This window comes from Platichthys flesus, chromosome 2 (genome assembly GCF_949316205.1).
Source record: "Platichthys flesus chromosome 2, fPlaFle2.1, whole genome shotgun sequence".
In the NCBI taxonomy this organism is placed as follows: Eukaryota; Metazoa; Chordata; class Actinopteri; order Pleuronectiformes; family Pleuronectidae; genus Platichthys; species Platichthys flesus.
The window spans coordinates 7,197,021-7,212,696 of NC_084946.1; the positions used below are offsets into that span (position 1 = coordinate 7,197,021).

The 15,676-nt window shown below is 41.7% G+C and overlaps 1 protein-coding gene across 1 annotated transcript; it reads left to right on the forward strand.

The window, feature by feature from the left end:
* Positions 1 to 632: 632 nt before the first annotated feature.
* lrrn1 (leucine rich repeat neuronal 1) lies at positions 633 to 13,775 on the forward strand. Its single transcript, XM_062395382.1, has 2 exons — positions 633 to 931; positions 10,406 to 13,775. Exon 2 carries the CDS (start codon positions 10,555 to 10,557, stop codon positions 12,706 to 12,708), a length of 2,154 nt encoding a protein of 717 aa, XP_062251366.1. The 5' UTR covers positions 633 to 931; positions 10,406 to 10,554; the 3' UTR covers positions 12,709 to 13,775.
* The last annotated feature ends 1,901 nt before the right edge of the window (positions 13,776 to 15,676 follow it).

Consider the following 15,676-nt stretch of genomic DNA (forward strand, 5'->3'; position numbering starts at 1 on the left):
GTCTCCTTGATGCATCACGCCACTGAACTCTTCTGCACAAGAGATCAGCTGCTGAAAAAAGTTCTCCTTTCACCAGCTTCCAGAAAACTTCCATCACAATATCGAAATGGACTAAATCACTTCCCCCCCACATGGAGACCTATGCTACCAGGCAACTGAACCACAATAGCCTGTACTGTATAAAAATGAAGAGATCACATTGGTTGACCTAAAACTTTGCTTTTTGCTGCTTCAGTCACACATAGTGTCACACTGCCACTCTGCATTATCCCTAATGTGTGTGTATAGGGGGAGGATCAGAATCAGAGGGGAGATTTCTTTTTCAGCAGTAATGCCATGTGCCATCACCCCCCAACCTTCCCCCACGCACACATCCCCCACGTCGCCCCGTGCCCCGTCGCCCTCTCCAGCCTTTGTTCTCGCCACAAGCCCCCGAGCAGATGGTGCTCTGCGCTCTGCTTGTGCCGCCGGTGACAGACAGGCGCACTCAGCCAATGGCCTGCTGGGGAATCAGCTGACTGCTCCGCACAGCGCCAGGTGTTTTGATAATTTTTCTCTTTCTCCATCCGTGGGAGGAGCAGGCGGAGGCAGCAGAGCAGGGGGGGATCTCTGAGGCGACAGACCGGTCTGTTGATGGTGGTGGTGGGTCACAGCAGCAGCAGCAGCAGCAGGTTGGAGATCTCACACCGCACCATGCGTTTCCTCCACTGCGCCCTGGGACTGATCGGATACACAGGCTGCAGATCGTTGTAAATAGCCGCCAGCTGAAGCCACCGGGATACAGGAGTATATTTATATAAATGTGTGGTTGCGGCATCACGCCGCTTGATGAGCACTTGGCTCAATAACATTTGTTTCATCGCTGCGAGTCGACGAGTGTCTGGATGAAGGAGCGGTGCGCATGGGAACATCGGATCGGAATGCCAACAAGGTGAGCGCCCTCAGAACGGAAAGGAGAGGTTTCTGGTCAAGCTGCATCTTATTCTGGGAGGAAAACATGTTTCCACGTTGTCTGATCCCTAAATTAATCCTCGTGGTAAATCAGTGTTTTGTGCATGTGCGTGTAAAACCATGCACACTTTAGATATGTTTCCATTCATAACATTTCTCTGCAAGGACGATTCAACGAGTTTTGGATGCAGACTCACTCAAGGGCATAATCTTTTTTTTCTATATACCGTAAACGCAGTCTGGCTCAAGCTGCACTCCCAGCCTCATGAGAAATCAACATTACAGCGTCATGAAACCTGCTGTGAATAGAGAAGTGATCGTGTGTGTGTGTGTGTGTGTTAGCTGTGTCCAATGCGTCAAATGATGTTGCACAGAAACAAACTTTGATCTCGTTGCGGTACTCAGGGCAGCAGCAGCAGAAGCAGGAGATGCGTGCAGCGTTGTGTAGATGTGATTTGCATATTAATGTTAAAGTATGTCGGCAGATGTCTCGATTCCTCCCTTCTAGAAGCAAAGCCCCCCAAAAAAGTGGTGGAGTCTTCCTCGGGGATGAAGACAAGGCCCTCCGTGAGAGGTGTACGCTGAGAATGGGGTTGCGTTGGCAGGGGGTCCATTGTGATTCTCTAACGCTGCTTCTGTCGCTGCAGCTGTTGCGCTTTTGTTGGTGGAGGCTGCTGACTACAGCATCACTCAACTTTAGGGGATGGAGCAGAGGAGACGGCGTTAAGGTCAAGATGATAAAACGCGTTTTTGATTTTGTTATCATGGGGTTTGTAATGCTGCTGCAGCGCCAGGTCGCTTTGGACTCACTGAGCTGTGTATATGGCCTCTTTAAAAACACAAAGTGCTGAGTAAGAGCTTTTCTCTGTGGACGTCTGGGTCAAATAAGTGAGTGTTGGCCCCAAATGTAAAAAGCGAAGCCAAGTCACTAAAACACAAAAATGTTTCATTATGTGTAAACATAATAAACACTGCATTTGTTTATTTTTATATGAAGACTGTTGTGGCCAAACTGCTGTTTTGTTATTATTATTATCATTATTATTGTCAATATTCTTGAATTGCTCGCTGCTGTGGGCAGATTTCTAAACAAGCAGAAGGCTTCTACTTTTCATTCTCATCCCACAAAGGGCATCCTGTCTCACATGAACACAGTGTACACACACACACACACACACACACACACATGCACACAGGCACACTCGCACACATACGCACACAGGCACACATGCACACACAGCTGTGTCTGCGTGACTTCAAAGGACATTACATTGACTTACATGTATTTCCAGGAGACCTTATCTAACCTTGACCTACTTGCCTAACCCTAACCTTAACTTTAACCTTAACCCAAACCCAATCCTAAACCTAACCCCTTAACCAAGTCTTCACCTCAAAACTTAATGTTTTAACTTACTATATGACAACCTAATCAAAACCTTAACCATAACCATAACTCTAACCACAATTCAGATCTTACCCTGAACCTTAACCATGACTAGAAATCAAAATTTTGTCTCATTAGAACTGGACTTTGGTCTAAAGGCAACAAAAAGAGAACACACACACACACACACACACACACACACACACACACACACACATACTCTATCGCAATAGCCGAGTAAAGAGAGTGTGTGATGCAGGTGTCTGTGCGTGTGGTGCCACGGTTGTTAGGGAGACAACAGAGCTTATGGGAGGGGGATAAATGTCCTCACCCCCCCCACCCACCCACAACATTTAGGTCCCGGGGGCATAAAGCAGGGTGCAGAGAGGGGAGGGGGGGGGGGGGTTGGGTTATTGAGCTCAAGCCTTTATTCTTATAAGAAGGACTAAGGCATCATTAACCCTGAGCTGTCTGTGGCCAACAGTTCAACTCACCCTTATCTGAAGTGTGTCAGAGCCAGAAGTTTGTCTAGAGGCAGACGTAAGTCTACAATAAATGCTATCACTTCGCCCTGTGGAACAGGTGTGTGTGTGTGTGTGTGTGTGTGTGTGTGTGTGTGTTCGTGTGTGCGTGTGTGAGTGTGCGTGTGTGTGTGTGTGTGTGTGTGTGTGTGTGTGTGTGTGTGTGTGACAGCAGGCGTCTTTGGTGGGCAGCCTTCTGTCGTCTAATCATCTAACCCACCCAGTCAGGTGTAGGGCATGAAAGAGGGGTTGGACCCATGATGTTTGCCTCACATATGAAAAACCCATTTAAGATGGAAGCATTAAAACATCACATTTATGATTGTGTGAGATCAGCAGTTTGGTGAACTCTGTTATGCTGCAGCTGTAGTTAGTTTGAATGGCAGACTGGTTCACCTGACTAAGGTAGGATGGAGGCTGTAGAAAGCAGGTGTACGTTAGCTAATTGTTGGTGGTTTGGTGCTCACACTGAACCCTGATGTTACTAATACAATGTGGGTGCATAGAGCTGTATTCATAATTTATATATATATATATATGCCCTTTTATGCCCTTTTATACCCATTGCCTTTAAAGTAAGTATTGCACTTCAGTTAAGTTAGTGCACTCACATGAGACGGTTGCAAAATAGAATATAAATTGTAATATAAAATATACCTCCCATAATTCAAGACATCCCAGAATTGTCAGAAATATTGTTTTGTCCAATCACTCAAAGATATTCAGTTTACAATGATATAAAACAGAGATGAGATCATGAGCAGAATGTCCATCAATCAATGTACTTACCAAATGATTGAAGACTTTAAATGGGAATAAGTTAGACTCTGTTGCTCTGTATGGTTACTCACCCGTTGTTCTGTTTTGACAGTGGTGCTATTTGTGTTTCACGGTCAGACCGCAGGTTTCTATTCTGGTCAGAAGAGACGTTTGGAGCAGCTGCTTTGCTCAACCATGAATTAGTGTGTCCTGCACAAATCTAATCAGTCAGCTTGAGGAGCTGAGGATCTCAAAACAAACGTCCGTTCAGATTTTTCCCTTGAGGGCGAACCAGTTGAAGAGCAATCAAGTTGCTGTACAATCAATGCCATGAGTGCTGATGACAATAAAGTCAGACACAACATGAGAAACCAGGGAGCACATACACTGTATCTCTGCTTGTACACTGCTGCACTCAGACATATCTTGGTCTTGGATCAAACAAACCACGGTTCGATTAGTTTCCAGGGTGAAAACACTTTTTGGGGTAGTCGAAATTGTGACATCCTTTTGCTTGTAGTAATACCACAATAATATTACAGTAGTAACAAAATATATGAGGTGAACCGGTTCATTCATTTATCTACTCTAACGTGCCCCTCTTTAAACATTCAGTGTCATGTGTAGGTAGATGCTTTTTGTACGCCGCTTAAAATGGAATATGAAACCTGACCTGACGTGATCAAATGTAAACAATGTATAAAAAAGCTTGGTCCTGACTTTCAGATGTCAATTGGCCCTGACATGACACAAACAACAAGCCATATTGGGCACAGTGAAGGGACAAGTTATAATTCTCTCATTAGTAGGAAAACAATAGCTCACATTGCAATAATCTCAAAGTTAAGGTTATTAGTGTTTCCCAGGTGCCTGTAATATTTATTTGTTCCCTATTTGTTCTGGGGCTCAGTTTGGTGCAGAGCAGGAGAGAATCAGAAAGTTGGGTTTTCACTTTTTTCATCAGATCTCTGGATATAAATAAAACAATCCTCCTTGTTTCCTTGTCGCTCAACGTCTAATTCAGGAGTGTTTCTGTCACCTCGGTTTTTGCTTTGTTCCGTTTGAGACAAGATGTGTTTGTAGGCTCCCTGGGGTTGTTTATCTCACCTGCTCCCACCTGTAATTGGCTTTCCCTCATTTCACTTTTTTCTATTCTTTCAAATGTGTGCAAATGAATAAACTGGAAAGCTCAGGGGGGGGGGGGGGGGGAGAGAGAGAGAGAGAGAGAGAGAGAGAGAGAGAGAGAGAGAGAGAGAGAGAGAGAGAGAGAGAGAGAGAGAGAGAGAGAGAGAGAGAGAGAGAGAGAGAGAGAGAGAGAGAGAGAGAGAGAGAGAGAGAGAGAGAGAGAGAGAGAGAGAGAGAGAGAGAATCCTTATCGCACTGAAGGAAGAATTTCCTTGACGAAGAGCTTGAGTGTGTTCAGACAGAAATATGACATGTGAGCCTATAGGATTAGGAAAGTAAACTTTGAAGCATAGAAGAAAAAAGAAGTTTCCCCTGATCAGTACTCATCACACTTTCTACAGATCCTGTTCATGAAACAGATTTATGTTTGATCCTCCATCCTGTGGTAAAGATTGATGGGAAACCTTGATGAGGGAAATTATAGGTATATTATCCTCTCAATAAGTTGAATGGGGCTCAACTGTCAATTAAAGAGAAAACGATTCATACTGTTGCACCGACTGAAGCGTCTCTGAACCGTATGACTTATGTAAATGGAGTAAGTCGGGATGCCAATTAACAGGTTGCGTTTCAGTGTCGCTCTTTAATTGACGTCTCTCAAATGGAAATGACAGGAATCTAATTCCATGGCCTCAGATGAAGCTGAATGTTTTCATGGCTGTCGAATGCATTCAGAGTTGTTACAGCAGCTTATCGTTTTGGCTTGTGTCACCTGTAGAATCATGCGATAGGAGTTCCCAGCCGAGAGAGCTGTCCACTGAATTAGGATCCACTGTAGTTACTGGTAATTAGGGTTGAGTACTGAAATCTGGTGTCAATCAGGTACCGGTAGCTACTGGACCAAATCACCATGCAGATTTCAGGGCCTTAACTGTTATATAGTGCTACATTATTGTGAGTTTATTAAGTTCAAGTTAAGTTCACTTTAAACTGGTAACAATTAACATATGACATTTCAACTTCAAATTTGTCTTAGCAATAAAAAAGTAGTTCTTATTGTCGGAAAAATGATCGGTTCAGGCACCGCTAAGGCACCATAAAAAAGTACCTCTGTTCCAGTTGTTTTACCCTCCCACACAAAGTCATGAGCTCATAACAGACACTAACACAGGATCACAAATGCATGTTTTGACATTCTCTCTCATAGGAGCTGTGCAAGGCGACATACATAGAGTATGTCACTGATGTGACTGACCGTGACACTGGGTGTCATGGTAACAGATTTCTGTGTTTTCAACCCATTTTACTTCATTTTCGAATTACTTGACCTAATGATCCTAGTCGCACCTTCTATTACTATAAATGTATACATTAGAAATTCAAATATGAGTAAGAGTCCATCCTCTGAATGCTGTAGTGAGCTTTGCATAAAGATTGAATGCAGCAGGTGCAGGACTCCGACACAGAGCCTAATTAATGGGTGAGCAAACTAATGCCCTAATCACTGTGGGAAACATAATGGAAATTGCCATGAATAAATAGTCTAAATTGTCTTTGGTGTCGCAGAGGCCTTCATGATGTGCAGCTGCTGTGCACAGTTGACAATTCAAATGCTCTTTAAGTTAATTGTGGTCAAGTATTGGTTGCATTACATTATTCTTAACGGTATGAGCATGTTGCATTCTATATTTGGCATGAATCATTGAAGGGCCAAGTTCTGTAATGGATTTCCACGACCACCTTTTTTGTTATCAGGGTTGTTCTTTACTCAGTTAACCTGACAGAGAAAAGGATCTGACCGGAGGTGAATTTTTTCAGGATTATTTTTACAACATAACCTTAGGTTGCCGTTTTAAATAAATAAATTTGTAACCTAATCTGCAAGGATCGTGATCCATGTTAGTTTTATGCTAAACACCTGCCTCACTTGTCAGTTCTGTATCTTTGATTAGACTCTATATACTGTAAGAAAGTAAAACATGGTCATAACGCTCTGCAGCAGGTCGTGATAAAAGCTTTGAGATGTCGGACTTTATGTGTGAAGTTGTTGGTATTTATTTCTAGTCTCTTGTTCAGAGGTTCAGAGGTGGCTGTGTATAAAGCCTCCGGGTTTTTCCGCTTCCTGCCTTCCTGCCTTTGGTGCAGTTGATTGTCTTCCACCTGCTGTGTGTTTTAACGCTTTCCTGTGGCGTCAGAATCACAATAGACCCATGAAGCCTCTGTCAAGTGTCCCAGGCTGCTCTTTGTTGTTTTTGAAAAACCAACAGGATGTTGACACAGATTTAGTTTCAGTCCTTTAAGTGCATTTTAAAATTTTCAGCTAACCCACTTTTTTGCCATGACAACAGTGCCAGGTTTTGTGCATCACGCATTAAATGGGATCATAAACTTTTTAATCTGACGTTGCACAAAGGCACAGACAAAGCTGTCAGCATTTACTGACTGAAGAGAATCTAAGATTAACCCCATTTGTGGTAAATAGAGGAGAGATGATATATCACTAAACCTGCCTTAGAGTCTTGACACAGATTATTTTGTAGCAATATGTCGATGATATGCTCCAGTGACAGTAACACATGTAAAGGCCATGTGGAGACCAGGTTCTCATGTTTTTTTTTCTTTTTTCTTTTGCCTCTTAAACATGTATATTAGATTTTAGAGGGTAAAATATTTTAGTAAAAGACAACAGCTACATTTTTTTAATGGTATTAAACCTTTTAATGAAAACAGAATTATTTTCTATTGAATGTGGATTAAATATCTGTCCAGAAGATGCATTCTTGTTAGACTTTATAAAAATGTACATTATCATCAATGAATACACAATAATTTCATCTGTCAAAAACCTAAAAAATAACAAAAATGATTAATGATGATCAGTATTTGTTTTCCTCTGTTGTAAATGCAGTAATGAAATCATTTTAAATATGTTAAAGAGAGAGAATATGTAGCCATTCAATCACACTCAAGTGTTAAATATGCTTATTTTTCTAATGAGATTAACAAAGCATTAACGCTCTTCGAGGTCTATGCTTTATATGTTGCTTTTTAATTAAAGTGCTAAGTGACCTGTTTCTCTCCTCTGGGTTTGAGTGTAGTACATTACCCCCAGCTAATCTGCACTTCAGCATCTCCATCCACTAATCCTGGCTGGTGCAGCACTCCTCACAATATATGCTGCTTTAGCCTCAAGAAAAGATACAGTACTATCCCTGTTTCACCCATGCTCCGCCCTGTCCCAGGAGAAATCCCCGGTATAGGATGAGCAGAGATGTGTTCCTGTCTCCCTGGTGCTGTTGCCAGGCAGTTTGCGTTCAGATGAATTAGTCAGCTCCCTTGTTTGAAAGCCTCTTAAGTGCTATCTTCTCAAGCTGGTGTTGACCATAAAGCTGTGTGGCGGTATAGGCTGTGGTTCCGTGGTGCTGCCGTATGGCACCGGGCTGGGTAGGATTCTTCCTTTAGTAAATAGAATCAATTGAGTAATGTGATCTCAGTGTTGCTGTAAGATACTGCACGTGCACAGGGTTGTTAAACACGTTCTGGCAATATAATCCAGTTAACAAGAAAAGGTGAAAATAAAACGGCTGCATAGATACAATATGTCCTTATATGGTAGAGCTGCTGCCCAATCAAGGATGTGCCTCATCCACAGCTGCCCGGGTTCGATTCCAACATGCAGACCTTTGCTGCATGTTTTCCCCACTCTCTCTCTCTGCCCCCTTTCACAGCTATCTCTCTGTCCTGTGGAAAACAAAGGCCCAAAAAAAGAAGAAAGTAATGGTTCATACTGTGATTACGCAGTCTGTTTTTTTTCCTCTTGGTTCAGTTGCTTTGCACATAGCCAAAAATCTGAGTGAACCAAAATGCATCATTACGAACCTCAACAATCCCTTATTTATCAGATCTGTCCGAAGCTTGAGCGAGGAAGTAAATACATGACGAGCACGTTTTTATTTGAAAGAAACATTTTCCATGAAACCAAAGCACACCTGGCAACAGTAGCCGTTCAGTCTTAGACTTGAGTTAGACTTCTGAGTTTGAACGTGTGAAAACACCCAGAGTCAACAGTCATGCTCGCGACTCTGTGAGGCTCCACTTAGGAACAGCATATACTTATTTTTATTAGGTTTACGATATTCACCATTTTAGTTGAGCATTTTAGTATGCAGATTTATAGCAGCATTGCCAAGCTGAGGACAGGTTTACATAAAATGTTGTTGTTATTGGATCATAAGTAAGTCAGTTTTCATTAATGTTATTACAATTGATCATTAGGGGAGCTACTGCATTAGATTCCATGGCTCTCCATGTGATGGTTGTTCAGATAAATTCACTTAAAACAACAAATCCAACATCCTTTTGATGGTGATGGAGGAAAAACCAATAGGTTTGTCTTTTGTGGAGAGAAAATTGTTTTGAAATATTGATGTACTCTGATAGACTCCAGATTATGAGATTATTTAAAACGTGCAGTGTTTGTCAGTGTTGGACCTTGTCAAGAGGTCACCATGCCCATATGCAGGTATCTGTAATGCACAGTAAGGGATTCGCATTGACTAAAAGAATCCTGTTGTTTTCCTGGGTAAATGATTTATCCTCAAAGTGACTGGAGAAGCCTAACACGACATATGGGCATATAATTGCCCACTGCAAGCAACTGCCATGGCTTGATCCGAGTCTCTTGTCCTTTCCAAACCCTCTCCTAAGAGTTAAAGAGTGCGTCTCAAAGTTTTGACAGTCTGCTGTCTGTACTTTTCTTCTTCAAAAAAATCTTAGCCCTTCTGAAAACTTTTTTTCATGTTTGCCCTAAATTCAGAATGCCTAAGACGTTGCATAAAAAATTAAGCGAGCATCTTTGAGGCATGGCACATACCAATATCTCATAGTGTTTAATGATGTTCGGAGAAGCTAATGATCAAGTCCTCATGGGCCTGTTGGATAGATGAAAGCCCTCAATGGAATTTGATGTGTTTCCAAGTAGTTCAGCACAGTGTTTTGTGAATACATTGTAATGAGCTGAAATTGCATTTCACCAAAACTGTTGATGCTGCACATAACTGGCAGTCTCACAAGGAGAATGGAGGTAGCAGTGGTTGTTCTTAGCCAATCTGTTTAGTTTGAAGGCAATTTCTACATTAACCTGAAACATGAAAGGTTTTCTGATAATTCAGCAAGTGTTACATTTCATAAGATGAGGAGTGTACAGCAATGCTATGCACTGTGAGGCTGTATTCAATCAGTGTAATGCTTTGAGAGACAAAGGTAACATGCTTATTTCATGCACAAGCACAAAAATAATATACACACAAATAAGTGATGATCAACATTATTGTATTACATTCACTAATTAGCTCTACATTACATTACATTACATTTAATTTAGCTGACGCTTTTACCCAAAGCGACTTACAATAGGATCATTCATGAGTGTACAAACCTACTACAACAAGTATCGAGTAAGCTCTAAACAATGTGTAACTGAGGCTAGTGGGAATAAAATTAACTTTGTATTGGATATCAATCATGGAGCAAAGTGGTCATAACCACCAAATGACAAATATTGCCATCCCTATAGAGCTATACCACTAGTATTGCTGCATGTTTTTATTATTAACATGGTGGAAACTGTTTTTATATAAATATGCTTTTTCTTTTTTTACAGATCATCTTGCAGCTCATAGATCGTCCTATACAATTCTACTGTTGGCTTCAACCAATGGACTAAAAGACCTAATCAGAACCAAGTCTGGTTGATGACTACAACACACCTTTTCCCAAAGACATCTGACCCTCCACCTCTCCCTCCCCAGCATGGCTAGACGGAGGTTAGACAGTTTTCTTCTAGGCCAGGTGCTCGCTGGCCTGATCCTGGTATCTATAGGCCTATCCTTTGTCCAAAGCAATGACTGCCCCCAGCTATGTGTGTGCGAGATCCGACCATGGTTTACTCCCCAGTCCACCTACAGAGAAGCAATCACTGTAGACTGCAATGACCTACGTTTAACACGCATCCCTGGGAACCTTTCCAGTGAAACTCAGGTTCTCCTCCTACAGAGCAACTACATTGCCAGGACAAGTGAGGAGCTGGAGCAGCTCTTCAACCTGACTGAGCTGGACTTGTCCCAGAACAACTTCAGCAGCATTCGGGATGTTGGCCTCAACAATATGTCCCAGCTCACCACCCTTCACCTGGAAGAGAATCAGATAAGAGAAATGCCAGATTACTGTCTGCAGGATCTCAGCAACCTACAGGAGCTCTACATCAACCACAATCAGATCAACACCATCTCTGCTAATGCCTTTTCGGGGCTCCACAACCTGCTCAGGCTTCACCTCAACTCCAACAAGCTGAAAACCATTAGCAGCCAGTGGTTTGAATCTACGCCCAATCTGGAGATCCTTATGATCGGGGAGAACCCTGTTGTTGGAATAATGGAATTTAATTTTAAGCCCCTGGGCAACCTAAGAAGCCTGGTTTTGGCTGGAATGGACTTGACAGACATCCCCGGAAATGCCTTCGTGGGACTTGACAATCTTGAGAGCCTCTCTTTCTATGACAATAAATTGGTCAGAGTTCCTCAGAGAGCTCTTCAGAAGTTACCTAACCTCAAGTTCTTGGATTTGAATAAAAACCCAGTGCACAAGATTCAGGAAGGAGATTTCAAGAACATGCTGAGACTGAAGGAGCTGGGAATAAACAACATGGGCGAGATGGTTTCTATTGATCGTTATGCTTTGGACAACCTTCCTGAACTCACTAAGCTGGAGGCTACAAACAACCCTAAGTTCTCCTTCATCAACCATCTGGCCTTTCGTGATGTCTCTGCCTTGGAGAGTCTAATGCTTAACAATAATGCACTGAACGCCCTCTATCAGTCGACAGTGGATTCCCTCCCTAACATACGGGAGATCAGCATTCACACTAACCCTCTTCGCTGTGACTGCGTTATCCAATGGATGAGCTCCAACAAGACCACCGTCCGCTTTATGGAACCTCTGGCCATGTTGTGTGCCATGCCAACCGAGGTCAGGGGTATGCGTGTGAGGGAGGTGCTGCAGAAGAACTTAGCAAACCAGTGCTTGCCCATGATTTCTCATGACACCTTCCCAAGCCACCTCAATTTGGACATTGCCATGACCGTGGACTTGGACTGCAGAGCCATGTCCCAGCCTGAGCCTGAAATCTACTGGGTGACGCCTATGGGGAACAAGGTAATGATGAACACCCCATCTGACAAGTACAGCCTCAGCAGTGAAGGGACATTGAGAATTTCTCAAATCCAAGTAGAAGACTCTGGCAGATACACCTGTGTGGCTCAAAACTCAGAGGGCGCTGACACCAGAGTAATAGCGATACGGGTTAATGGCACTCTTTTAGACAGCACTCAGCTTATGAAGATCTACGTCAAACAGACAGAATCCCACTCAATCCTTGTTTCCTGGAAAATAAACTCAAACGTAATGACCTCGAACCTCAAGTGGTCATCGGCCATGATGAAAATAGACAACCCACATATCACTTACACTGCCAAAGTACCCGTGGATGTCCATGAGTACAACCTCACGCATTTACAACCAGCAACTGAGTACGAAGTGTGCCTCACGGTCTCCAACGTTCATCAGCAAATGCAGAAGTCTTGTGTGAATGTGACGACAAAGCAAGCACCCTTTGCTGTGGAAATATCTGACCAAGGGACCAACACTGCTCTTGCAGCTGTCATGGGAACAATGTTTGCAATCGTCAGCCTGGCCTTTCTAGCTGTGTACATTGCTAAGAGGTGGAAAAGGAAAAACTATCACCATTCGCTGAAAAAATACATGCAGAAAACCTCCTCAATACCGCTGAATGAGTTATACCCTCCTCTCATCAACTTGTGGGAGGCGGACAGTGAGAAGGAAAAAGAGGGCTCCTCTGAGACCAAAACCAGCCAGGTGGACACCACACGCAGCTATTACATGTGGTGAAACCTACTAACCATTCAGTCGGATATACAGAGACATTTTTATTTCAGGAGCACAAATACATATATAAATATTTGCTTCTTTGTGAAAACGTGGACTGAGTAGTTTTTTCTTTCTTGTTTCCACTTTTCAGCGGTTCTCTCAGACTTTCTCTTGGAAGCGAAAAAAAAATGAACCAACGTTTTTAGATCTTGAGTTTAGCACATTGTCTTTTTACCTTTCGCTCATTTTGACACACAATATGGCAGCTTTGTTTAGCTTCCTGGACTTAGTAGTCACTGTGCTTTATTTTTAGTACTTGTTTTGATGAACACAGCATGAGCATTGTCACAGATTCAGCTTGCGTGAGCAGAGGAGAAGCTGAAATCTGACCCATTTTTGACATGTTTTCTCTGGCAGAACTGTTAGAGGCTGCACTCTTTCTTTCTCTTGTAAAACAGTTTCACTGTTGACTGTTGTGCACTGAAATATATATACGAATTTGTCTATCAACTGGAATATAAGCTGACAAAGTAAGTTTAGACTTGATATATTGTCTATTGAATAATGTTAGCAATTATTCTGTAATGTTGTATCAGCTATGATTTAATTTATGTACATTAAATAACAGTATGTTTGATTTAGACTTAAGTTTGCAGAGCAACTACTGTAAACCAGCAATAGAAATATGAATGTTATAAACTATGTAGATGTAAAGCTTTTTAAAATTCTTAAATATTTCTTTTCTTATTTTGCTAGAATATGTCTACAATCACTGGTTTTGTTGTGGTTTCCACACACAAACATGTTGTTTATTGAAATGCAAGTTCAATAAAATCTTCTTTACTCATATTTTTTAACCATGATTTCAACACCAAGTGTTATTTTGTCAATAAAGTATTGTATTATGTTATACTGTATATTTAATGGAGGTACTTGGGAGAAACAGATATTTACAGATAAACAGCAAAGGTATAAAAGCTTAAATTGTTTGTGCATCTCATATTAACCTTTAACATAAACGTTTATTATTTTTAGAAGTGTTGATGGAGGCAGAGAGAGAATTAGAGCTGCCGACTTCAGTGTGTTTGCCTCTGCAAAGCAATTATCAGTGAATAATTTAAATTCTTGTCCTGGCAGAATATAATTACTGTACAAGTTGCCTAAAAGTTAATAAAGTACATTCGAAAACAAAGAAATAAGTCAGTCTACACCAAGAAGGCGGATATTATAGTGGCTGCACTTTTGTTCAGTGTCTCTTTTTATCGTGCTAAGCATAACTCTGCATCTCCACAGCGTTAGAAAGGAAGCACGATTGAAGGAGATGGTGATTATAGATAATGGACTGTTACAACAAGTAAAGACTGCAGCGTTATTTAGCACCAAGCAACCCGGCTGTAGTCATTATAATGCTTCTTATTCTCTGCTGTATGAATTTACAGCCCAGTCTATTGCTGCAAAATTAGTCATCATTGTGTCTGTTTGACTTTCATTTGGTGTAAGATAGGTAACTTTTTTTGCACCTGTCACTGCTGTGACATTAAACGATCCCCTGTCTATTCTAAAGAAACTATTGAGAAGGTAATGCGTTGAGTTACCGTCTCTGCATAGGTCCATAACTCCACCGCAATGCAAATCCAAATCTCTGTGGCTCGCTGTCTATAAAAGTGGATTTCCAGGGGGAGCCCAGAATCTCTGTTTGTTTCTGAAGTATGACTGACGGCTTTGAGCTTTGTGATGCAATCACACCATCTCCGTGGAGTCTCTCTGACAACACGCTCGCTCCCCTGCCTGCTCTCTCTGCCCCTCTTTTCCTCAATTATTGCAGGGATGGAGACAAATATTCTTCAGTGCAAAGGAAACACTGGACAGCTCATCAGCCATTCTAAGTTTTGCCTCTGTGTGCAGAAGCTGTTCAACAGCATTATTCAGTGATATCAGTGAGTTGTAATCAAATTAAGAGTTTTGTAAAGTAATATATTTTGTATATGTGGCCTGATATCTGGGCAGAAAAGGAGAAACCTGCAAATTTGTAAATTCTATTTTTTATTTGAAAAAGGGTAGACAGAACCATCCAGAGCACTTATAATAGGTGTTTAAACACTGAAGCATTTTTATAGCACACTATAATGCAGGTTTAAGTGTTGATTCATGAATTGTTTTAATATCGTTAAAGCATCCTCAATATGTAAATACATGATTGGCAATATAATACAACACATTCCTTATCACATTTTAAATTGATATATATATTGATAACTACCATAAATACATGTTATTTATCTGTTTAATATTTATGTGTTTATCATTTTCTAACTTAATTGTCAACCAAACATTTTCCATCGGCTGATGAAGTCCAGGGCGTGCAGCTGATATCTCCGGACTAAATCCACAAGTGGATCTTAAGTGACGATTTCTGGATGTAAAACTAATCATTTCAAACCTGTCTGTGTTTTTCAAGCAATAAGCTGTATGTGCATAAATTAGTTGTAAATGCTAAAGGTTGATATGTTGCCTATACACATCATATATCTCGGATAAAGTCCCTTCTTTCTAATATTATCCGCGTAATGCCTATCATAATATTGATTTCATTCTCTCTCTGTCTGCTGCTTTCCTTCATGTATGGAGATGTCAGTAGATGCTCCAAGAGAAATGTCAGTGAATGTCACTGCCTCTTCAGGGAGACCTGTGTGCTGTGCCGAGGATGATGGACGGAGGAGGGCAAACCAGCTGTCATCTGTCGGCATTTGTTCAACTTACACATTGAAACTGATCCTCTGCGTCTTTTTTATCTGCACCGGGCGCACAAACCTTTACACCGACTCAGCGTGCAGCCTAGTAACAGACCGGAAATCAGTTCATTGGGACAGCTATCAATGAAAGCTTTTCAAAGCGTGTGCCGGAGCCTGCACTGTGTCCCAGCCCAGTGGCTTGTTTCCATGACAACCCCTCCCTCCATCCACCTGCAGGTGCTGGCAGCCAAGTGAGA

Coding starts and splice junctions, on each gene's coding strand:
- lrrn1 (XM_062395382.1), top strand. CDS start 10,555: ATGGCTAGACGGAGGTTAGACAGTTTTCTTCTAGGCCAGGTGCTCGCT.